The 25,987-nt window shown below is 36.4% G+C and overlaps 3 protein-coding genes across 3 annotated transcripts; 2 read left to right on the top strand and 1 right to left on the bottom strand.

Moving 5' to 3' along the window:
- Nucleotides 1–391: 391 nt before the first annotated feature.
- LOC129793726 (transcriptional activator cubitus interruptus) lies at nucleotides 392–19,881 on the top strand. The gene is made up of 6 exons (XM_055833959.1): nucleotides 392–1,088; nucleotides 14,553–14,824; nucleotides 16,267–16,964; nucleotides 17,030–17,263; nucleotides 17,337–17,501; nucleotides 17,582–19,881. Exons 1-6 carry the CDS (start codon nucleotides 754–756, stop codon nucleotides 18,965–18,967), a joined length of 3,090 nt encoding a protein of 1,029 aa, XP_055689934.1. The 5' UTR covers nucleotides 392–753; the 3' UTR covers nucleotides 18,968–19,881.
- Nucleotides 19,882–20,922: 1,041 nt separating this feature from the next.
- Nucleotides 20,923–22,537, top strand: LOC129793725 (protein-serine O-palmitoleoyltransferase porcupine). The gene is made up of 3 exons (XM_055833958.1): nucleotides 20,923–21,190; nucleotides 21,270–22,102; nucleotides 22,174–22,537. The coding sequence occupies exons 1-3, from the start codon at nucleotides 21,001–21,003 to the stop codon at nucleotides 22,438–22,440; spliced, it is 1,290 nt and encodes a 429-aa protein (XP_055689933.1). The 5' UTR covers nucleotides 20,923–21,000; the 3' UTR covers nucleotides 22,441–22,537.
- Nucleotides 22,538–22,856: 319 nt separating this feature from the next.
- On the bottom strand, nucleotides 22,857–25,143 carry LOC129793724 (carnitine O-palmitoyltransferase 2, mitochondrial). The gene has a single exon (XM_055833957.1). It carries the CDS (start codon nucleotides 24,990–24,992, stop codon nucleotides 23,022–23,024), a length of 1,971 nt encoding a protein of 656 aa, XP_055689932.1. The 5' UTR covers nucleotides 24,993–25,143; the 3' UTR covers nucleotides 22,857–23,021.
- Between the last annotated feature and the right edge of the window lie 844 nt (nucleotides 25,144–25,987).

Below are 25,987 nucleotides of genomic sequence, written 5' to 3'. Positions count from 1 at the left end.
GAGAAAATATTTTCTTTCCCCAATAAATAGAAAATAGGGAAATTGAAGAAAAAATGAAGATGAGATTCGCCATAGTGGCGTGGTTTACCTCATGTGTGGACACCATATAAGAGTAGACATCTCTTTTTGTGAATGCTGTCTTCTGAGAAGATCACTCTATTTGATCATCTTTTAGCTCCTCCTTCGGTTCTCTGCATGCACCACAAGGTGAGTATGTACGACTGAGAGGGCATGATTGTTGATCTCATATAATAGAGTTGTCAATTTTTGTTAAATTATACCGTCTCTCTCACACACACCCAACTCCCCACTACATTTTGATCACTTTCTCTGTTTCTTCGAGCAACTCTTTTAAATGCTTTTAAAACATTTTACGAGAAATACCAAATCCGCCCCTGAGTGCGGAGCTTTCTTTTCTTATTCTCAAAGTGATCTCCCGCTTAGTCGCTCTTGAGACGTGCCCGCGTAGACATACCCAGACACAGTGCATGTGGCCACCATATCAGTATACACCCTCATATTGAATTAAGACAGTTTTGTGATTTTTTTTTCTTAAATTAACAAACAACAACAAAATCCCCCAAAAAAGGAACCAAAAGTTGTGCCCAAAATTCGGAATAAATAATTTACAAGAAATCAAATCCGTCCAGGAAAGGAGAGAGGGATGCAATAAAATGAAATGATAGAGTGTTGTGAATGTGCCCAATAATGCAATTCTTTGGAAAAAACTAAAGCAACAGCAAAGTCGCGGAAATGCCGGAGAAGGAGGCATCTTTCTTGCACGATCAAGTGCAAATTCATCCTCTATTCCATCATCATCCCCACCATCCACATCTCAACCCCCATCATCTTGCGCATCATCACATTAATGGTGCCGGTGGGGTTGCAGCTGCAACAACCCCATCAGCATCAAACTACCAAGCACCCCCACCCCCGCCACCACCGCCGCCCTTCCCATCGGCATTTGTGGCCTTCCATTCAGCCGCTCTTGATCATCATCAGCGCACCGAAGGGGCTCAAGCACCCCCATCTAGTGGAATCTATCTCTGGGATGCAGCTGTTGCTGCTGGAGCTCCATTCCATCATGGGTAAGTGTCCTTCTTGTTTTGCATTTCCTCAAGTTTTTTTTTATGAATTTCCCAAAAGAATTTTCACTCGATAAATCTTTTAAAGAAGAAAATACGATCCGTTGTAAGAAAAAAATCGTTGACTAGTCCTTTTTTAATAACGATTTAACCGTTGCGCTTAAATATTCTTTCGATTTAACTTTGTTTTCCATTTTTTGCATTTTCGGAAAATCCCAATATTAATTTAAAGCGAAAATTGAGTAAAAACAGCTAAGCAGATCACCAAGACTATAGATGTCTAAGAAAATAAAATAAATAAATACCAAAAAGGTTCCACTTGTCATGCAAGGCTTTGCCTTATCTACTATCTTGCAAATTTTCCCGCCTTTTCCTGCAAGTTTTCATGAATTTAAAAAATTCTTTTCAATGTTTTCTAACAGTTTATTTACGCATAAGAAATCTTTTCATTTAAATTAAAAATCAAGGCTTAATAAAAAAAATCATTAACATAAATAAAGAATCCTTTAAGAAAAAAGGAACAATTAAGGATAACAGATTTCCTTCCTGCATAGAAGAGCTGTGTGTATGGGTTTTATTTGGAATGCTTTTTAAGCTCTATTTGGTCTTCGTAAATCTGGATTAGGATATTGAAATATACAAAAGAGCCGACGGTGTACTCAGCGCACATGCGCTCAACTGACCATGACTGCATGGGGTGGGTTAAAAGCATAACTTACCGCACTTCCTATTACATTATTATGCCGCTTAAACTATGTTGACGTACACACATGAGATTAAAATCAATGCAGAATTGTTTTTTCTTTGAAAATTTCAATCAATGAATTGTTAATGAATTTTGTAAAATATTTAAAGAAGAATTGAAGAAAATTAGACTAAAAAAAAACAAGAAAATATTTTTTTTTAAAAATGCTCTGAAAGGTCTATTTAAGATTAGAAAATTCTAAAAAGAAATGCTTTATTTAGAACAGAGGCTTGAAAGTAAAAAAAACAAACAAATAACTTGATACGTTCTATTGAACCTTAAATCATGATGAAATCTTCATCAGAATATTTTTATTCTAACGATTCTAACTAAGAATCTTATGGTCATTGATTTGTTGAATCAAAAAAATAGTACAGACTGAGATTTTGTAGAGAAGATCGTAAAATTAGAAATAAATAAAAAATTCTAACGAAGAATGAATAAATCTTTAATTTTTTTTTAACTTTAACTTTTCCTTTAATCAGTTTTTCTTAATCCTGTCTTATAAAAGCACCTAATTAAATTTGAGTAAATAATAATAATTAATCTTCCCTTATTTAAGAAATGTTCAAATAGAAAATCTTTGATAATCTCTTCTAAATTTTTATCATCTAATTTTAGCATCTGACAAGGTTTTATTTTGACCTCTAAACAAATACCTGACTAACTTGAATTTTTAGACTGTTTAGTCTAAATACTCATTTTTGTCCTAAATCATTTAATTCAATATTTCCCTCTTGAAAAACTTTAAATAAAGGTAATAAAGTCTCTTAAAATGACTTGTATATAGTATAGGTGAAGAGTGTAAAATAATAGTTTCAGTCAGATAATTGAAAGAATACACCGCAGATAAATTAAGTTTTTCCACACAATTTATTTTTATTGTTGGCAATTTTTGTGCATTTAAATCCCCCTCATTAAATATACGTTTTTATGGTTCAATTTCATCCTTTCTGTATTTTCTTGTATTTGTATTATATTTATCAAACAAAAATTATAAACAGTTCTTTTTTCTTAAAGGATCCTTTGTCCTTTTTGCAGTCATTTTTTTTTTGTAGCATAAATGGTGCATAAACTTTCCACAAGGAAATTCTTTCATTAAATGCCTTCTTGAAGCTCTCTTTTTGGGCATATTTAGCAAATGTCGGAAATACTGTAAAGTAGGTAGTTTAGTACAAAAATGTCCTGACCCGACGCCCTGGGACTATTCTGTTCATAATGTATCAATTCTTCAACATTTTTTCCATCTTCAGCATTTTTTTCATCGTCACGAAATCTATTTGAATGTATTCGTCGGGACAAAAGTGATGAATAAAGTGCCTAATCCCGAGAATTGAGAGAATAGATGTCGGGCAAAAAGTTACTTTTGTAGATAAAAAGGAGAAGAAGAGAAGGTAGGAGAAGGCATGCCGGGAAGGACACCCGAAAGGGACTTTTTACAGGGAGAGAAGACAAGGGGGTATAGGAGGATCTTTTTTGTACGATGAGTGAGGAAAGTTTCAAAAAGGAACATCGCTGTGGATGTTAGGAGAAAAAAAAAGAGGTTCCCATTTCGTGACATCCCGAAGGCGACAGGTTAACAGATATTTCACCGAGTGTGAGGAATTTTTTCCAATGAATTCATTTGTTGGCATTTTTCGACACATTTTCTCCTTCTCTATGAATGCCTTGTGAAGAAGAGATTCTAATGTTCCTTCACCATCATCGTATCTTAACTATAGGTACCTCCATAGACAATATTATGGTACATATAAAATGTGTTCCCCGGGGAATGGCAAAATGCACTGTATGAGATTGCGTCCAAAAATAAATTCCAGAAGTCTTCTCTTTCCTTAACTTGAAGTAATATGTATGAAACGGAGGATGGCACACAGATGGCAACCAGACGCCTCCATCTCCAGTTTCTCCATCGCTAACAATATTATAAAATACATCCAGCTCAAATGGAGGAGTCGTCTCCAAAAGAGTCACAACTAAAGAGTATTTAGTAGAGGTACCAACATTACAACATTATGTATTATGCTGGGAAATTAACCCGAAAGACGTGACAATTACTATAAACAAAACTATCGCGGTTAAATCCGATCCCTTCATCCACATAATTCTCTTCTCCTCCATATAAAACTCTTTGCTTAATTGGCAAGAAAGCAAAATGATCTTCAATATCAGACGCGATGTATATAATTTTGTGTAAAGACAAACAAATCCAGTTGAAAGATTATTAATACAAGAGACAAAGAAAATAAGCATATTGGATGCAATTAAAGAGTGTTTTTGAACACACTTTTGAGGAGCTAAATATTGGCTGTGTGTTTGCTAAATTAACACTCCTCATCTCATTTTTGGTTACAAAGTATAATGTCTTAAATGTTATTTATTTTAGTTTAATTTAAACAAAATGAAATAGGAGAAAGGAAGGAAGTTAAAAGACTCTACAATGTGCTCAATTGCTAATAAAAAGGGTACATAAGTGTAGCTAATAAATTAATTTTCTAAATTTGGTGAAAGTAAAAAAAATCGATAAATGTGTTTAAGGGAGCTCAGACTCTCTAAATAACATTTAAGAATTCTTTATCTAAATATTTTTAATGCAATTTTTAGCACGAAAATAAGAGATCAATAATAAAGAAAGAAATAAGAGATCAAATTAAATTATTTTCGTGCTAAAAATTGCATTAAAAATATTTAGATAAAGAATTCTTAAATGTTATAAAATCTTTAATCGTTAGAAAAAAAGTCAGTCATTCAAAATAAATGTCAAACGTTTAAAAAGTATTAAAAACGTTAGAATTGCACAAATTCTTAATATTAGGTAATTAGAATGCAACAGCTGTTACGATTTAGTAATACGATTTAGTAATCTCAAACTTGATAAACTCTTCGACTCTTTGTCGTTATTCTCTTAATTAATTTTTAACTTCTTTTGATTTAAAAACAAAAGTATTTTAAAGAGATTTCTTAAATAAACTGGTCATGCCCCTGACTAAGAAGTTATGCAATTTTGTAGTTTTTCTTTGCACTTAGGAAGGATTAGGAAAAACCGATTAGGGAAAATTTCAAATTACAAACAATACTCAAGATTTATAGTATTAATTTTAAATTCTTATTGTGAGATCTATTTTTCTTTTTACAAAATCTCAATGAATAGGTAGTATTTTCTTTAATTCAACTTATCAATGTTCTTGAGATTCCCATTTTAAATAAAAATATTCTAACAAAGATTTTATCACGTTTCAGAGTATAATGGGACCTTGAATTAAATTTTTTCACCTTAAACTTCCGTTTTAACAAAGTTTTCTTTAGAGTTCAATCTTACAGTTTAAAAGTTTCCCTTCTTATTGATTAATTTCTAGACTTATTGTGATTAAATCAATCATGAATTCATACTTTAAAATATCTTTCAGATTTTTTTTGTCAGTGTAGTATCACAGTTTTATTCACATTTCCTTCTCATTTCTTTTATTAATTACCTTTTAATTCTTTTTTAAAGGATATTAAAGAAATCTTCATTAAATTGAACACAAAAAAAGTTCAGCAAACATTCTTTAAATAAAAAATAGTTAAATCAAACATTAAATTCTGTTAAATCTCAATTAACAACATACTCTCCACCCACGCAGGGTTTTAATGTCTTCAAAGAGTAACCAACATAGTATTGTTTTAGTGAAGATTATTTGGGTAAACAATGTTTGCAACATGTTTAAATCATAAAATAAGTGTGGTTTGTAAAATTTATCTTTTTTCATTATTAAATAACCCCCGGTATGCGTTTTGACCCATTGAGTGGCTTTCGCACGTGATCAGTGGCTTTATTTGCGGTGTAGCTGGGAATTGTATGTATATAGAGATAGGTACGAAAGGCAATTAGAGAGAAGTTGGGGTGAAAGGAAATTAAGGCATGTATGAAATAACAATAGTAAATATTGATGGAAGATCTGTTTGTCGATGAATAAGGTGTGAAGCTTCCGAAGAAGTCTTGTACATCTATATTTGCTTCTCCGGCCTTCGGGAGTTTGTGTTTTTCTCCTCCTCACCAAAAGCACCATCATAACATAAAACATACATATAAATACAAGAAGAGAAAGAACAAAAAAAAGAGCCCAAAGTGCAGTTTGAGAAAAATATGTCCACGCATAGATTTGTCCACTGCATATCCACACATAAGGTGGAAAATTATGTTGGTTCAATGCTGCAGTGTGGGCAAATGCGATGGGGAGGAGGGCAGGGAAAACTCTCCACCACATATTGGGATTGAAGGAGAAACAAAATGCATTCATGAAGCGATAAATAACTCAATTAAGATGATTCTCCTCAGCATTCCTCCTCTTTGGGTCTCTTTCTCCGCGCGCTGCTTTCAATTCGTGTTCTTATGTTTCTTATGCTCGTGGTCGCTTTTTTTTCTTCTTCTCTGACTTCTTATTTGTTGCTTCGTGTGTTTTTTTCTCTCCGTATGCTGTCCACACATGCATGTGTTGGTGGAAGCGTCAGCAACATTTTTTCTTTTTAAGTTTTCTTGTTGTTGTTGTTAATTTTTTTCTTCATCAAAGTGAAGAAAAGAAACCCAGGACCGAATTCCAATTGAGAGAATGAGTCAAAGAATGGTCTCTTGCTGCGGAAGGTACCCACACACACCATCAAAGATTTATTTAACGCAGACATTCGCATTTGCTTTTTCTTCACAATTTTTCGTACTCGCACCCAAGATCCACCAAACGACTCAATCAACTCTCGAGAGTTGTTTGATATTTCTTTTACTTTTTTTTCTTCCTTCATGATTTTCCTCTGTTCATTCTCTCCTTCCTTTTGAACCATCTCTCCCTCTCTCTACAATCTCAACTTTTTACTTATTTGTTCTCCTTCTCCATGGTCTTTCTCCTCTGTCTGGAACATTTTATATTTTATAATACACCCAGCGAGATTCCTTCCTTTTTTTCCATCTTCATCTTCATCTTCTTTTTAATACCCCCGCGCGCGCACACACAACACAAGATCCACCTTGCGAGATTCCAAAGCAATCGTAGCATTTCGAGAAATATAAACACACAACATACAACATTTTAATAGAGGCACCCTGTCTATACAGGCATACCTACATATATTCGTTACGGTGTAACACTACACATATGTAGGTAGCCGAAAAAAAAAGTTCAAGGTGCAAAAGTTTTGTTGCAAATTTTTGCAGAAACACGGAGAAGTTTCTTAACCAATTGCAAATAAAGGAGAAAAATTAATCAGATAAATCTTGATCTGTTTAAAAAAATTGAGCTAATAGTGTCAAAAGAAAGCTTTCAGAAAAGCTCAATTTCATTTATTTTTCAATGTGATAGGGCAAAGGGATCAAGGGGGAAGTTGAAAGGCGAGAAATTCCCTATAGGAACGATCTCTTTACCATTTTCTTCTGCACTGATTGAGACATTAGAATTGTCTGAGATTCTACTAAACCTATCTGACTTAATTAGTCCCGGTATTCCCTATAATACGTGAAAATCTGCTTAAAGAAAAATATTTATGAATGGAAAGGATGTCATGCACAATATAAGGGCGAAGTACCTAATTGAAGGAAACGCAGAAAACAATTTTAACCCACCCAGTCTTGTAGGGAATCAAAAAATGATAAAGAATCGCCAAAAATATTCACCATTTTCCACTGGGGTCACAACGAAAAAAGGCAATAAAGTTTTGTAAAAATTCAAAAAAATTGGCCGCCATTCGCCATTTTGTTCATTTCAATGCATGTAGCATATGTTTCAATGCTTCGTCATGAGCTTGTCTATGAGAGTTTGACATTTCATTCATTGTTTTTTTTTGGAAAAAATAAAAAAAAATGCGTATTTTTTAGTTTAATTATCGTGGTAAATGTGTGTTACGTGTTGTTCGGAAGTGATTTTTATGTCTGAATACCTGAAGGATTAATTCCCGCACAGTTTGTGACCGTCTCAGCGAGCACATCTCTCATTACAAAGCAAAGCAATCCAAAAACATTGGTCGTGGATCGTCTTGAAGATGACTTTTTCACGAATTGAGAGATCCTCTGCGCTGGAATCCTTTGCGTTTCACACCACCACGACGGACAAGACGATGGATTGCTGGTTTTGTGATTCCCTGGGATGTTTTCACGCAAAACCTTACGATGTTTCTAAGCACCACCTTTCCCAAGACCTTTTCCACGACCAATGATGTGCTCACTGAGACGGTCACAAACTGTGCGGGAATTCATCCTTCAGGTATTCAAATATAAAAATCACTCTTGAACAACACGTAAAACACATTTACCACGATAATTAAATTAAAAAATACGCAATTTTTTTTATTTTCTCCCAAAAAAAATAAATGAAATGTCAAACTGTCATAGACAAGCTCATGACGAAGCATTGAAACATATGCTTCATGCATTGAAATGAACAAAATGGCGAATGGCGGCCAATTTTTTTGAATTTTTACAAAACTTTATTGCCTTTTTTCGTTGTGACCCCAGTGGAAAATGGTGAATATTTTTGGCGATTCTTTATCCTTTTTTGATTCCCTACAAGACTGGGTGGGTTAAAATTGTTTTCTGCGTTTCCTTCAATTAGGTACTTCGCCCTTGTATTGTGCATGACATCCTTTGAAGAAAATCGTATCGTTAAGGAGACTTAACGATTTTGAGAATATTTAAAAAATAAATGAAGATATAAAATTTTTCGAGAATTGTCCCAATTTTTAAACCCTTAATATTTTTGCTATCCTATAAAACTTCTTACTAACCAGAATTTTCTTTTTTTATTAAATAAAAAATCTTTTAAGAATATGAAGTCCTTTGAGTCCTTCTTGTATAGAGATTTAATAGTTCTTAGAAAGTATTTCTAGACATACTATAATTCTATAGCATATAGCCGATACACATTCAGTGCTATAAAAGTTCTAATATTTTGATTATTTTAACAATCTTGCTAGAAAAATTTTAGAATTACTTAACAAGCTTCTTCAAAGATTTTATTTTATCTTTTAATGGAATCCTAATTTTATGGCACATACCATGTGTATAGGATGCTATAAAAATTTATTTTAACCACATACAGGAAGATTTTTTATTGTAAATAGAATTTTTTAAAAAAAATGCAGTTTCTTCCTAAAGAATCAATCTTCAAGTCTCATTGAAAACTCTTTTAAAAAAATCCTAAATGAGCCATAAAAGAATGAGGAAGTTTTAGAGACTACCCCAAACAAATAAGAGGGAGTGCCCCTGATTATCATGTGTGTATGTATTTGTTTAATTTCCGGCTAAATCTTGTGGAGAAGAACCCATTAAATCTCCCCCGATATCCCCGCAATCTAATATTTCTATGCTGTGCAGCATAATATGTATGTATATAAAATGCTTTCCCTCACCTGGGGCAGAGAAGGTGTGATTTTTCTCTCACTCCTGGCCCAACTATAAGTAAGAAGAAACACCACAAAGGCAGTGACCTGTATGATTTTGAAGTCAAGAGACTTTTGGAATTGGTTAAATGATGGGGCTCTGTCCAAAGAGAGGAGGAAGACATTGAGAAAGTTTGTCGAAATGTAGGCTGTGTGCTATGTGCTAGAGTGAGATAGGTTCTTATTGGTAAGAAATTCCTGACGCGCTTCGATTTCGATGAATAAATTATCGATTTAACATTTCAATTATCGAGCACAAAAGTCGCCTTTTCTCAGAATGAGACACCCCCGTTGCCCCGCCGTACCGCCACAGCTCACGAACTCCATGCAACCGGTTTTATATATATGTAAACCATACATAAAATATATGTATAGACAAACCATCGCCCGAGACAATCATCTCACGAAAGCGAGGGCAGCGCGTGCGACTCTCCAAGAAAAGCACAAAACCCATGAAAGGAGTGGGTGGTTTTGCTCTGTGAGTGCTCCAGGGGTTAACGAGCTTCACATTTTATCCTTTTTTTCCCATCATCAACAAAGTCTTTCTTTTTTTCTTTCATCTTTTTGTTAATTTTTTTAAGAAGAAAAAAGGATCAAGTCCTTGAGAATTGCAAAATGCAAAGAAAAAGAGAAAGAAAAAAAACATTGTAGGTACATACACAACACACCTATCGTCCGGATCTGCGTGATTAGAGGTGCAGAGTGAGAGAGAAAGAGAGAGAGAAACGTGGAATGGGATTTGAGTTAATAAATTCGTTAAGAGATCGAGCAACGTGGACGCGCTTTGGAATTTTATTTATTTGCCCAGAATAAGAGAATCCCAATGTGAGAAAGCGAGAGAGCAAAATTATATGTATATTTATATATACGGGGAGTTAATAAGAAGAAAACCTCTTCATTTTCTTATATCTCCACGCCACCATTACATACAATATCCCAACAAACATCTCTCTTGATCGTGTCCCAAAGGAAAAGATTTGTGTTTAGAGGCGTTTGAACATGGATGATTGCTCGAATTGAACATTTATGTTGCTTACATAGATTGAATTTCCTTTTATGCTTCAATTGTTTCGCTATTATTATAGTTTTTTTCCTTGAGTGGTAAAGAATATTTATGTAAAAGTTCTTAACTCTAATATTCAGAAGCTTCAGAAGGAAGATTTCTTAAAAAAAAAAAAGATTTTTGAAAAAAAAAATAAAAGAATTTGAAAACTTTGTTTTATAGGGGAACGTTGCCCAATTCGGACCTTCTAAAACTTCTTCCAGAAGATCTGAAAAAGTCTATTTAAAAGTAAAAAGTTCTAATTGAACAAAATATATACAACAAAAATATTTAGAGCTTTGAAATTCATTTTGAAAAAATGATTCGAGTATTTTTAAAATTTTGCAAATATTCTAGAGGATTTTTTTGCTCATTTTCCCCCAGTATTACCTGATATTTGTGGTCAGTAAAATATATATTTTGATTAGTTTGAAATGTAAAATTAATTTAATTTGAATTAAAAGTTTAGGAATCAAAATAATTGAATATAAAGGAGTTCATGCACGAGTAATACGAATTTTTCAGATTAGAACTTTCAAGTTAAATTTTTATTTATTTTAACTTGTAAATTTTTCCAAATTACAGCGACGTTTTGATTCACATTTTTCCCTACAATCCTTTGAAATTTCTAATATTAAATATTTTTTTAATTAAATTCCCAAAAATCCCTGTGAATTCTATCTCTCACACTGTTCAAAATTTAATTCTTATGGCGCATTGTTTTCTGTTATTTCTCAAGTATTTCCTCACTTTATTCTGAAAATCCTTCACGCGTTGAAACCACAGAGAGGTGAAACGTTCAATTAATTTTACCGCCCTTTTATACTTGTATAATTTACAATATCAGTGCACAAATTGATAATCACTTGTGGCAAAAGGCAAACATAGAGAGAGAATAAAGCAAAATGTGCATCTATTTTGCTTCATTTGCCGTGATTTTACATTTGTTCCTCTCAATCTGTGCCCATCGAGCAACTTCATCACAAGACTCACACGCACACACATACTCGCAGAAAAATTAAGACGCTCTATTATCTCAATCAATTTCTTGCTAATTGATTTGTCAAGTCTCCCTCACGAAAAAAAATCGTATTGAATGCCAAGCGTAGAAAATCAAGGATTTTTACTTTCTTCCACAAACTTTATTTTCTCTCTCAATACAAAATTTTAGAGGAGAAGAGAGGTCTTTTTGAGCAAAATATAATATATCTGCCATCCCAAATTGAGTCATTTTCCATTCACTTTGCTCCTTCTTTGCACTGAGAGATTTGTTGGTGTGTATTTTTGTGGTGTATTTGTGCAGGAGAAGAAGATTGGAAAAGAGGAAGAGCACGTCCAAAAAAAAAGGAGAAGAAGAAGAAACTTCTTATTCAAGAGAATTCTCCTTCACCATCCGTCCCATCTTCGTCTTTCCCACAAACTTCTTCCTCTTGTTCTTCACCTCCTCCATCCATCCTCCGTCTGTGGTGTGTATATTAACAACCACGAAACTCACAGGCAACAAGAAACAAGCGCGAGTTGGAAGTTGAGAAAGAAGAACGTAAGAAGTTTACAAAAAAAATGTCTTGGAAATGGTCAGAGTTGATTTGAGTACACGATTCGAATTTTAATTTTTTCGGTTTGCCTCCATCGCTGCCCGATAAGTTCGGGGGGCAAAAGAATATTTTCTTCTACATTGGTGCTTTTGACTGTGCGCGGGAATAATGAAGAAATTATCTCATTCTCTTCGGCCACAAGACGATGACGAAGAGAGAAAAACAAAATATACGATGTTGGAGGAATAAAAAAATAAAGAAGAGCGTTTCAGGTAGAGACATTATCATCTGCCCCGCTCTGTCTCACTCTTCCACGCACACACAACCATTGCTCTATGCTACCCAAATTAATGATCAAAAATGTATCTCTTCTATGTGGCCAAGAAAAGAAGAAATCACAGAAGAAACCTCAAGAGAAATATTTTTTTTTGACCAGAATCGAACTAAAAAAAATTGATGATGGGCAACATAGAAAAAAAATTGCCAAAATGAACTTCCTCCTTTTGATTAGGATTAACATCTCTTTTTTTTATTTTTTAAATTATTGTTTTAGAAGGAAATTTAGGGAGAAAACCCCCTTAAAATTCTTCCTACATCCCGTAGAATTTTTTAGAACATTTAATTTGAGAGTTTTGGAAGCTTTAAATTCATTTTGAATCAGCTTTTCTATTTAATAAAGCTCTTTTAGTCTTTTCCGAAGAAGGAGTTTATTCATTTTGAGGTACCAACTTTAGAACATTGGTAGACAAAATATAGGAAAACTATTTCAAATTATTTCACACCGGAAGTCACGAAAAAGCAGGAAACCATCGTAAAGTATTAGAGAAAATTTTAAACAAATTTTGCCAATAATTGATCAAATATTGAGCTCAATGTTGAGTCAATGTAGGTCTGCATAGATGATCAACTATTGATCAATCAGATTGATAATCAATAGTCAATAGTTGATTAATCATATTGAGAGACAATTATCGCTCAATTTTCAATCAATCTGAGTCTGCATAGATGATCAATTATTGAGCAATCAGAAATGACCTGAGATTGATCAAATGATTTACCAATTATTGATCAATCATTGGTCAATACGATTGATTCAATCGTGATTGAGCCTTTATTGGATCAATCATTTGTTTGATGGGTAATGAATTTCGTCTTACCTTAACGCTCGATGTAAACTAACCTTTCATCTATTCTCTAAATTATCCAGAAATTCGGCTACACTTCTTTTTTTATAGAAAAATGAAAAATCTAACATTTCCGGAACACTCAATAATCCTCTGCAAACTTTTCTAGTCTTCTTCCTTGTTGATGGTGTGCATTATAGTGAATGAACTCCTTTAACAATTAGTTTTTTTTTTTTGAAAAAGTAAGGAAAATTCAAAATTAGTTTTAAATAATCTCAAGAATTATTCTATGGAATAAATAATATTTTTTGTTAAACGTTTTCAAAGTCAAGATTATGTTAAAGATGTAATGTCTTAGATTTTTTTAAATTTAATTTTATCAAAAATCAAGATTAAAATGACATACAGAAAAAATACATAAAGCTTAATTTTAAAAATTTAGAACCTCTATAAGTATAGAAATAAATTAATGAATTTTCTTCATTTTAAAGGAAATTCATTAGCAAAGAATCTCGTTAAATAATCAAAGATTCTTCCCTCTAATTTTGTACCCTAAATAGTAATTTTCTTTAGAAGATCTCGTTAGTAAATTTTCTTCTTATTTTCTTCCCGTTCTCCTCATAAAAAGAACATTTCATGGAAAAAAAAGCTCCCTCGCAATGAGATTAATCCATTTTCCACCCAATATCAGACCGTTTGTGTGTGTTACCTACAGAGGAGTTGAGCTGATCACAATTGAAATGTAATGTCGAATTAATACCCGCTCTTGTTTCTTCGGCATCGATTTTGAGCATCAGCAAGGAGGCTATACAGCAACAAGAAGAGAAGAGAAGAATCCCAGCGCAAATTGTGCTTATGTTTCAATCATATTCTGCGTGCTGAAATTGAAGATGTTCCTCATCTCTCAATTATCTCCTTTTGTCTTCCACACACTCATTCGTTTCTCTCTTTTGCTTGGCGAAGACCCCCTTTGGCCACCACACAACACAAACCTTTCCGAATGATCAACATCGCGGGAAAATGAAGCAATTATCGCATGATCTCTTTCGTTGGCCATTTTCGTTTTGTCTTCTGTGTGGTGGAGAATGAGCATCTTGTGTGCGATGTTAATGCTCCCAATGTCGCCCCCCGGTAACCCCCTTTTGTGTTCCTTCGCATGGCCATCGCCGCCGCCGCAGCCCAGCAATCCACCGAAGGTCCCGAATGTGAGAAATCCGATGGGTGGTCCCCCCCGAAAAAGCCTCCCTGTTGATCACTTGATCACGACCTTTTTTGTTGCCCCTCAGCCCAAACTCTCTGCGGCTCTTCTTCCTCTCCTTCTCCTCCTCCTCCTCCTTCTCAAAAAGGGCTCAAATTTTTTGGCCCTGTGCTCAAGTACGCGCAATCTTGCCCACCTGCACCATTATGAGAGTCTTGTACACACATCCCAAGAAAAAAAACCCCGAAAATCACTTCATTTTGTAAAGACGAAACTCAATCGATCGAGCGTGTTGACGGTTTTAGTGCTATATACACTGTTTACGTTAAACATCGCACTCGCGCTCTCTACCAAAATAATCAAACACCCTCCTTTTTGGTGAAGCCACCAATCAATGGTTAATCATATTTTCTCTCCTTTCACAGCCTCACCAACACATCGAATTATGCGGAATTCCAACTCCTTAATGCCTCAAGGCGTGTTGCGGCAATTAGTGCAGCCGCATCGGGTACCCCAGATGTGGGTGCTGCTGGGGTACAAGCAACAGCAGCAGGTACAACCCAAACCACGGAACCCGTTGCAACAACATCCGTAACAACCCCAGCTGACTTTCATCCTGCCTACCGAATTGCTCCTGGCTACATGGAGCACCTGTATAGTTTGCAACACGCCACCAGCCCCACGGCATCATTGCACGGTAAGAATTTAATTTTGTTTAATTTGCAAAAATCTTCATTTTATCTGTAGCTTCCTTTGAAAGGTGTTTATTCACTTCAGTATGGGGAAATTATTCATTTAAGAAAAATAAATGAAAAACGGTTTATTTTGTAGAGAATTTAAAAAGAAATAAGTAAGAAATCGTCAAAGAAATTTCTCATTTTCCACTAAAGAATCAGCTGAGAAAATCTGGAGAAGATTTGTTCAAAAATGTATTGAATGACGTCACTATTTTATTACTTTTCTCTTTCATTATGCGAAAAACAAATAATTCTTAATGAAAATCATCAATGAAGCAGAAGTATGAAATATTTTGTGCTTTGAAAGGGAAAATGAATATAATTGTGACGTCGTTGTATGCATTTTTAGACAATTCATTGCTTGTTTTTCTCAGTTAATCCTGCTGGATAAAATTAAAATTCTCTTTAAACGATTTTTCATTCCTTTTGACCGTTAGGAATATTCCCACATAAAAGTGACTAAACTCCTTTCATGAGAAGAATAAATAATTTTAATAAAAACTAAATTTTAAAAATTCTTTTCATTTCTTTTCTTCATTATTTCATTTAAGAACAACCCTTAGTTTAAATTGACCTTTCTTTTCTATTTTCATAGAAAAAAATTAAAATTAATCTTTTGGAGTTAAAGAAAAGGAGTTTATTCATTTTGAGTACTTTATGACATTATTTGAAAATTAGTACCTTACAAATCTATTACAAAACCATTAAAGAAAATCTTAAAGACTCTCAAAAAATTATTTAAAAAAGGCCTCACAGATTTTTTAGAATTTTTTTACTGAATAAGCAGTAGAAAGATTTTAGAAAATTTAAGACCTCTTAAAATTAGTTTTTTGAATATTTTTGAGTGTTTAGACGACTTTAAAAAAATAATGTGAATCGTTTTAAATTAAATACACTTCTTTTAAAAAAAAAAGAAGATTAGGTCTTAGACTTTTCTTAGCTTATATTAAGGGAAATTGAATAAACGTTATGGATTTCTTAACTCTAAAAAAAATTAAATGAATAAACTCCTTAAAATCATTTAATAACCCGAAAATGAAGAATTTCTTTAAATAAATTTCTTTTTAAAGAAAAATAAATAAAATAGAATTAAAAAAGAAATTTTCCTCAACTTCTGATTTTAGCTTGAAAGCATCAATAGAATCTTCTTTATAAAACACTCCCTTTTCTTCTTCAAAAAAAGGAGAGAGAAAACCTTAAAGAATTAATTTCCTTTCTAAGAACAAAAAATGAGACAAAAGACCCTCATTGGTGGTGTGAAAGAAATCCTCTCCCATCAACAAAGGAAATCTCACACGTACACGTGCATGATTAGAACATTATTCTATATATAGCCATCCCGCATGTTAGCGCACTTCCGTTCAATGTCTATTTTGGGTTTTGGTTGGAACCATTTTTGCAGGATTGGGCTTGAGTGCGGACTTCCTGGCTGGTCGTACACCCCTTTCGGATCTCCATGCTGCCAATTCCCTGGCCAGTGGGGATTTTCACTTCAGCATAGACGGGAGTAGACTCAGCACCCCACGTCCAGGAAGCTTGAGGGCATCCACAATGAGCCGCAAGAGGCCCCTTTCGTCATCCCCGTACTCCGATAGTTTCGACATTAACTCCATGATTCGCTTCTCCCCAAATAGTTTAGCTGCAACACTCGTTGGGGGTTCACGCGCCTCCTCGGCGGCTGGGAGTTATGGGCACCTTTCGGCGGGAACATTGAGTCCTGCACTGGGGATGCATGCTGCAATGACACCGCATTTGCAGCAATTGCAGGCACATTTACTCCGATCCGCAGCTGGGGGTCTCCTCCATCATCCACCACCCACAACGTCAATATTCCCAACACTCCCCCCAGCGGCGGCATCAACAACAGGATGGCCATCTGCGGGACTTCTTCGTTCTGAGGATACCACACCGCCTGTTACTTCGAGTGATGCTCAAGCTCGGAGGGCACACGAGCAACCTTCGAGTAGTACGCAGGTGGCACAAGCTGAGGCCGATAGTGCTTCGGCGGCTGTTGCAAAACGTCGTCCAGCACGAAGGGATCAAGCTTCCGTTCCACCAGCAGAGAGCCAACAGCAACTAGCTGATACAACAGATCTCAAGGTAATACTTCTAACTCTACTTATCTTTGAAGAATTTTGAGCTAAATAGAGAATTTCCTTTTGCAGGATGAACCGGGTGATTTTGTGGAAACAAACTGCCATTGGCGTGATTGTAGTTTGGAATTTGGGACACAAGCTGAACTGGTGAAGCACATCAATAACGATCACATTCATGCCAATAAGAAGTCCTTTGTCTGCCAATGGGATGAATGTTCACGCGATGAGAAACCCTTTAAGGCGCAATACATGTTGGTTGTGCACATGCGGAGGCACACCGGGGAGAAGCCACACAAGTGTACGGTGAGTAGCCTTCAAGAAGAACGTTAAGGTAAGATGGAGCAAGCTTCAAAGTTCTTATTCTTCTTGTTTCTAGTTTGAAGGATGCTGCAAAGCCTATTCTCGCTTGGAAAATCTCAAGACCCACCTACGATCGCATACGGGTGAAAAGCCCTACATGTGTGAATATCCTGGCTGTAGCAAAGCATTCAGTAATGCATCAGATCGGGCAAAACATCAAAATCGTACACACAGCAATGAGGTAAAATTTTCTTCTTCAGAAAAATTTAGTTGAAAGAATAAACTAAAGGTAAAAAAATTCTTTTTTTTTCATTTGCACAGAAACCTTACGTTTGCAAGGCTCCAGGATGCACAAAACGCTACACAGATCCCAGTTCGCTGAGGAAGCACGTCAAGACGGTGCACGGAGCGGAATTTTATGCAACGAAGAAGCACAAGGGTCAAGATGGCCCGCATAACCCACCTGGGGGACACGATGACGGCGGTGCAGCCGTTGGTTTGGACTCATCACCCCGAAGTGATGATATGCAGAGCGGCAAGACAAATAGTTTGTCAAGTCCGAGCATTAAGAGTGAATCAGAAGCAAATTCCCCTGCTTTACCAGCTGTACAGTGTGGTGGTTTGGAAGCAACGAGCGAGTATGATGCTCTTCTTCAGGATACTGACCCAGCATGGCCGTATGAGGATGAAGATGTTGAAGCAGCTGATTTGCCTGTTGTTTTGCGTGCTATGGTGGGTCTTGGTGGTCCGGGGGTTGTGAGAAGTCGCTTCCGAAGTCCCCGGCTAGCTACAAAGCCCCTCTTTGCACCGGCACAACTATCAAATATCCCCGAAACTGCCATTGGCATTGGGGAGCTAAATCGTCGCATTACGAACTTGAAAATGGAACCTGGAACGGAAGTCAAGACAACGAGGAAGGATAGTGCAACGAGTGTTGCTAGTAGCTACTACGGGTCAATGCGAAGTGCAGACTTTAGTCGTCGCAGCAGTCAGATCTCACATACATCCTCAACGAATCGTGGTGGACAGGCGCATTCGCTGTACGATCCTATTTCACCGGGAAGTTCAAGGAGATCAAGCCAGTTGTCTACCACAACAACAGGTGGTCAGAGTTTACCACCAGCTCCATCGTCGCATCTCCTAACAGCGCATCTACAGCGTCTTGACACAGCCCGTCCACCTAGCCAGCATCCAAATGAAGAAGTTGTTCTCGACGAGGTTGCCGAAGGGGAAATGGTTGAGGCAAAACTCGTTATTCCCGATGAAATGCTTCAATACCTCAATCAAGTACAGGCTACACAGCCACCAGAGGATTCCCCACCGGCTATACCATCGGCACTCACAAGCTGCGACTACCTTCCGCAATTCAGTGAGATTGCTTCTCTCAGCATGTCAATTGATGAGGCAGCCCTGGCCTTCCAGGAGGCTAAACAAACTGAAATCCAATGCCGTGATATCAGTCAATCCCAAATGTCACCTGCTGTTGCAGCCTTCCCCGAGGAACGTGTGCACAACGGAATGCGCCAGGAGGTGTACCAAAGGACACTTGAGTACGTTCAGAGTTGCCAGAATTGGACAGAGGCCACAGATGCTGCAGTTACATCCAGTACACATCCATCATCATCAAATATGATCATTAATGATATGAGTACGTCACTTAATAGTTTACTGGAGGAAAATAGATTCCTCCAGTTGATCAATCAATGAAAACCACGTAAAAAATTTAATTTTTTAATAAGAAAAATTCAACTAAAAGAGTTCTTTTGAAAAACCCAGAAAACATTTTTAAAAAATTGGCAAATTCTTTGTTCTCATAACTTCTCCGGAGTAAGAAAAGGAGATCAGACAAACAGGCATGATAATTCTGACTGTTTATCTGCCAACAGGCTACAGGCTGAATTACTTTTTTTTTCACTAATTTAAAAACAAATTAAAAGTAAAGTTAAAACAATTTTTAATTTAAAAAAACTAAATTTGTTTTATTCAAGACTTAAATATCCGTTCGCTCGACTAAAGTTGGAGACAACGTAAAACAACTGAAAAGCCTGGATTGAAATGCCATAAAAATAATTAATTAAAAAAAAAGAACCCCACCGTATTGGGAGTAGTGCCTTATTCCCCGCAAACACCAATAAAGTGCCACAAAAAAGAAAGAAAAAAAAAAGGTTTGTGAGGGATGTTTTTTTTGTAAACCCCAACACCTCGAAGAATGCGACTTAATACTGATTAGGATTTTTTTTACAATACAAAATAATTTCTAGCATCTAACTCTGAGTATTAAGACTGTGTTTTTTTTACAATTTCTTCCACTACTTAATCGCCCAGCATTTTTTTTATTATAAATAAAAAAGAGAATTATATATTAGAGGTAATGTGCCTTTTTGTATGCATTTACAGTTTTTTTTAAATAGATTTTATTATAAATTAATGTATTTTTTAATTTTTAAAATTAAGGAGAATACTGTAACTGATACGAGTTAAGAAATTATCAAGTTGCTAAATGTACTTTGAGACATATAATGATGGATAGAGCTTGTAATTAGAAAATTAAGGAAAAAAAATATATTGTTAAATAAATTCAGCAAAAAATTAATAAAATAAATGATTATAAATTCGGACAATACTTTTTTGCGTATTATTCTGCTGTTTTCCTTTGGAGGTTGAGTATTAAAACTAAGACGAGTTTGGCCGCAAGGTATGTAAGTATTGGATAATAAACAATGGCTGAAATTCACTAGTAAGACAGACTTAAGATTCTCTAAGAAAGACTTGAGTTTTCTTAGGACTCTTAAAGTTTTCTTAAGAATGGGCCTTATTCAGCGAACAAGAAACCCTTGAAAATCGTTTGAAATCTTGAAATTTCAGTACAAATTTTAAAAATTTCAAGGGTTTCTTGGTCGCTGAATAAGGCCTGATGTCTTAATTTTTTTTTAAAGTTTTCTTAAGATTCTTAAAGTTCTCTGAAGAGTCTTAAAGTTTTCTTCAGATTTTCAAAATTCTATTAAGATTTTTTTTAATTTTTAAAAGTTTTCTTAAGTTTTGTTAAGATTCCTTAAGAAAAAAGTTAAGATTTATAAGGAAAAATTTAAAAATTTTTAAGTTTTCTTAAGCTAAACTTAAGATTTCTTCAGTCATACTGAATCAAGCTGAATGCACATTTTTCAATGATTTTCTCTGATCGCCTTAGAGGTCATCGAGATTCGTAAAAATCATAAAAATATGCAATTAGCTTGATTTACATAATCTTAAATTTTTCTTAAGAAATTTCAAGTTTTTTCTTAAAGGATCTCAAGAAATCTTAAGAAAACTTTAGGCATTCTTCAGAAAACCTAAAGTATGTTAAGAAAATTTAAGTTTTTCTTAAGGAATCTTCTGAATAGTGAATTTTACCCAATATTATACATGAAATAATTAATAAAATACAAAGTTATAATTTTTCTACACGACGTGTAATAAATAATTTAAAATGTAGAAAAGGAAACCCAGCCGGTCTAGAGATCAACTAATACTAATAGAAAGAATTTTATCCTTCTGATCCTTTTTAATTTAATTTTAATATCTATAATGTATTCCTAGAACACCTAGATCCTGATTCAAAAATTAAAAGATCAAAAAAATAAAACGAAATCTTGCAAACTTTCGTGAATTTTTCAATTGACATTGAAACCTAAATTTGCTGTGATTTGTTTACAAGACGGCATACCTTAACCTGGCTTTCCGGAAGCCAGACGCCGGGTCTCATGGATGATTTCCTGTACGACGACTACTATGTCCAGGATGACGTGGAAGAGTTCGAATCGAGTTCCCCATTCATTTGGCACCTCGACGGGATGGTTGAGGGATGTGTTGTGCCGGTGGGACTGCAAATGGGGAGTGCTGTTGGCATCATTTTGGTCACATGTGCCCTCCAGAGGCTCATCTCATCCTTTGGTGAGTCATCTGTGCTTCCTGATGTACGATTAGGAGTTTAAGGGACTAATAATTAATCATTTTTTTTTGTAATTCTCAGTGTCTTCTGGGACATTCCGGAATGTGTTGAGTATTAGCTTCGGATGCCTACTCTTGGGGATTATTGTTGGAATTAATGGAGCCTTTGTAGTTGCTCTGGCCATTCTGCATATTTTTCTCCTACATCTTGTGCCTCCGAAGGTTCATGTGGCCTTAGCTCTGGGTACACCGATTGTGGTGGAACTTGTGGATCCGAATGTGGAGCGTTGGCAGCAAATACGTGGAGTTAACATGGGAATTGCAATGAAGGGAATTTCTTTGGCTTTCGATGGGGTACAGAGCAATTGGTTGACGAATCTTGGGTACTTCTTGGATCCTCCAACGGTCATTTTTGGCCCATGGCGTTCACTTGATCACTACAGAGCTCCATCACCACCCTTCCTACCCAGGGATGCTGTTTCATGCCTGTGGACACTGTTGATTGCCACGGGAACTTTCTTGACGAGCAATTGCCTCCTGGCCACACTGACCACCCCATGGCGATGGCTTGAGGCCTACAGGGATGCTCTCTCCTTCCGTTTGGGGCACTACTTTGTTAACTACGTCGCAAGTGCATCCCTCATTGTTGCCACATCCGATCATCGACCAATTGTCCGACCACTGAAAGTTGAAGCACCCAGATCACTAGTTGAGGTGGTCGTTGCTTGGAATCTCCCCATGCACGCCTGGCTGAAGCGCTACATCTTTCAACCTTTTCGTCGGTGTGGACCAGCCTGTGCCATTGCTGCCACCTACGCAGCTTCTGCTCTCTTGCACGGCCTAAGTCCACCACTTGTGGCTGTTCTCATGCACCTCGCCATTGTAACATGGGTTGAGTTCCAACTGAGGCACAAAGTAAAGCAACTACAAAGCATCTTCCTCTGAGAAGTAATTTGTGAAGTAAAGACGTCTTCCTTCCTTTGCAGGTTGCATCAGTTTTCAGTGCCTGCGTGGCTGCACGAAGGTGTTCCGGTTGTCGTCACATGCACCGAGGTTTCCTTGTAATTTTCCTGAATCTCCTCTTTGGTTTTGTGGCTGTGCTGCAACTTGCCTACCTCGGAGCTCTCTTCGATGGGGCTCCACAGCAAACAATCACCGCAGCAATGACTGCTGTTTGGGATAAATGGAGTCATCTAGGTTTTGTTGGTCATTGGCTACTAGCTGGGGCGTTGCTACTTCATGTAGCTTCTTAATTTTTCAGTATTTATTTTGTATTTTTTATATTTTTGAGGTTTATTGAGTCATTTTTTGTAGAAATTCTTCCAAGTAAATTAATAAATTAAGAAATAATTTGAATGTTTTCTTCTTGGATCTTCAGACCTGAGAGGCTTGCGTCGTGACTTTATTGAGAATTTTTAACTCAAGAGTTCAGATTTAAATCTTAGGTCTGATAAGTTTAAAAAAATAAGAAAATTTATTTTTAACTTTGCACCAAAGCTCCACCCTTTTTCGCAATAAAATCTGGTAAAAACTAACCAATAAAAATTCTTCTTTAGTTCATCAACCAATCAGAGAAGACTTCAACTTCTTCTTATTATTCAACGATCTTTCAACAAGACCCAAACTGCGATCTAATTGGCTAACGAAATAAGTTAAAAGACCATTCAAATTTAGTACAAAATGTTTTATTAAAACTCTTCAACTTCTTCCCAATAACATTTCAATTTTATAAAATTTATAAACATCTCCCTAAATAAATTTATTTCAGTGCGATTTAGCATAAATTCATAAGATTGCATAAACACCCATTGAAGATCATTAAAACTTTTATAGTTTATTTAGTCCCTTCCTTTGAGGCCACATCGAGGATCTTTCGAATTTCCTTGGCGGCTTTTTCGAGGGCTTCCACAAACTCCTTGCCATTCCTCTTTGCACGGTACGTCGTGACAATACTTCCCAGTCTTTGAGCATCGATAACATAGCCTATCCCATAGCCATCGGGTACAACAGGTCCAAAGCCCCCAACTTCAATAGCCGGCGTTGACAGTGTACTCGTCGAGAGAACATTGTGATTGATCAGTGCATACGCAGGATCATTGTAGAGATCAGGCAGAGCCATTCCTTGACTCTTGGCAATGTCTTTCAAGGCAAATAGATGGCGATCGAATCCCTGCCCCATAGCAGCTTCCTTTGTCAGCTGATTGTGACGATTTGAGCACTCCCTCAGCATTGCCGCCTCTTCAGCTGTTGCAGCATCATTCGGGCCTTTCTTCAACAAAACCTGACAGAGTTTCTTCGTTGCTTCCGTGGCGGGACGAACTGTCTCCGTTCGACCACATCGAAAGGCAGCTGTACTGCAGGATTCATACGTAGCCGTTGTTCCGCCCGTAAGGTAGGCATAGGCCAGTTGAATTGCAAATTGCGCCATGGAATCTGGACTAATTTTTGCACTTTTGCACAGTTTCTTCCCAACAAGTTCAGACTGCATGTAGTTAATGTCAAGGCTGTCCTCAACAGCCTTATGCCGCTTTTTTGCCTCATCAATGCCAGTCTTCAATTTCTCATCCAAATCAAATGAGAGCTTCTCCACAGCTTCATCTCCGGGTGCCTGTGCAACTGTTCCTTCCGTTATAAAAGGCCTCTCAGATATTTCCTTGAAGACTTCATTGAAGTACCTGAGAACGGCTACACCATCACCCCAGGAGTGTTCAAATTGAACAGTAGTGCGTGCATCAGAGCTAACAACGACTGAAATGGATTTATCAAACCACCTATTTGGCCCATTTGCATACAGATGATCCCTCGTGCGAGCTGCTACGTCCAGATCACCATAGCTCAGATCATCGAGACAAAGGCAAATTATTCCTGAATCAACAATTTCCATTCCACGACGATTCTTCTCCGAAAGGCTCTCCAAATGTTCACGAAGTGTAGCCCATGTGTTGCGATTTTCCGTTGTAAGGATACCCAGAGGATGGGGGTTTTCTGGGTCTTGACTAGAAGTCTCCAGGAGGCGTTTAACACGTCCCAAGATTACTTCAGGAACTTCAATATTCCCATCTCTATCGAGAACATCCAACCGGTAGATGTTGCCTTTGCGCAGCACAACAACATGACAAGGATCTTTGGGAGCTCTGAAGATTCTATCCTTCCCCTGACGAGGGATTCTTGTAGCAGAAAATAAGCCCTGATACTGCGACATATCCAATGGGAATGATTTAAAGGCGTACGATGTGTATGTGGCAAATCTCTGTGGTACCATTTGGACAATCTTCTGGTAGAAAGCTGAATCAGCCGTTTTGGCGTTCATGTGGAAAATCTCAGGGGTTAAGTATTCAGCTCGCAATGCACGAAGGAATCTCGCTGTTGTGATGAGAATATTGGCAGTTTGAACGGGTAGTGTTGGTGGTGGCGTACTTGGGTACTTCATCCCAAGCAATGGGGTGTAGTTAACGGGCAGAGGAGCCCTATCGGTGATGTACATCTCAAACCATGGATCCGATATGTAACTTGTATGCTGATTTACACTATCCCGCACCTTGAGACGTTCCTGCAGATCACGCCCAATGCCACCCTCGAAATCCTTAACAATCCCCGCAGTCCGGGCATGAGCTTCAGCCGATAAGAGCGGCGATAGGGCTGCCAGGTACTTCCGACAGGTGTTCTGAAGTTCCGGAATTGGCAATCTTGGCAGGGATTTTTGAAAGTGTAGCATAGGAATTTTACTACGGTGCAAAAACTGATAGTCCCCATCGGGACGTGTTGAGAAGCAACGCCTGGTGGCTACAGCTGATGTACGCAACATTGTCACAGCAGTGAGTAGATACAACTGACCCCCTTTCCACCCAATCTCATTCCTCTTTCACACCTAACCCTTGGACGAGGGGATTATCGAAGACTTAGCTGCGACAGAAGATAGAGCTCTTCGTGCCGGGATAGCATTGAAAACCCAAAGAGGTTTGTGCTGGAGAAGAATTTAGAGGCTGGCATGAGGAACTTTTTGTTGCTCTAAAGACGTTTTTTTTTTTATTAATTAAACACTTTAAATTTTATTGGCAAAAATGTTGGATTTTTGCACTCATTTACACGCCTAATTAATTAATTGCAAACTAATTAATGTTTTTGTAAAAAAAACGAATTTTATTGCAGAAAAAACTAATTATTTGATTGTAGCGAGATTTGAACATGCTTTTTAGCATTAAGGTAAATTAAGGCGCGACTAGACTAGCTGACCTAAAAAATATTTAAAAAATAACTTAAAGTTTCTTTTAACGTTTGATATTAATTTTTACCTTTTAAAATTCTTTTCTAACGTTTTACATTATTTTCTGTCAGTTGACGCTCATTTTAAGGTTTTTAAATTAATTATAAGCTTTCTTCTAACGTTTAATTTTTTTTCAAACGTTTGGAAAGTTTTCTTTCTTCAATTGTATTTTCTAAAGAAAAGCCCGAGTTTCCTGAATTAAAAAAAAAACATCCTCCTTCACTAAAACTCTGGCAAAATCATTGCTCTTTTACAATTTTCCGAAAATCCTTAAAAGAACCTTTAAGGACAGAACTTTCAAGGATTCTCGACAAAAAAAAAACGATTCAGATTATTTAGACACCTTTTTCTCAATTCAAACTAGGAATACTCTTAGGCTCCTCCCAGATTTAGAATAGAAATTAAAGGATGAATATCAAATGATCGCTTTTCTTCGGCTTTTATCGGTTTTAATCAGCCAATCACAGACAAAATGAAATGATCTCTCATTGGCTGTTAAATCTGATCAAAGCCCGAAGCAAAACGATCATTTGTTA

Source organism: Lutzomyia longipalpis, chromosome 3 (genome assembly GCF_024334085.1).
Source record: "Lutzomyia longipalpis isolate SR_M1_2022 chromosome 3, ASM2433408v1".
Lineage (NCBI taxonomy): Eukaryota > Metazoa > Arthropoda > Insecta > Diptera > Psychodidae > Lutzomyia > Lutzomyia longipalpis.
This window is presented reverse-complemented; position numbering and strand designations above follow the sequence as displayed.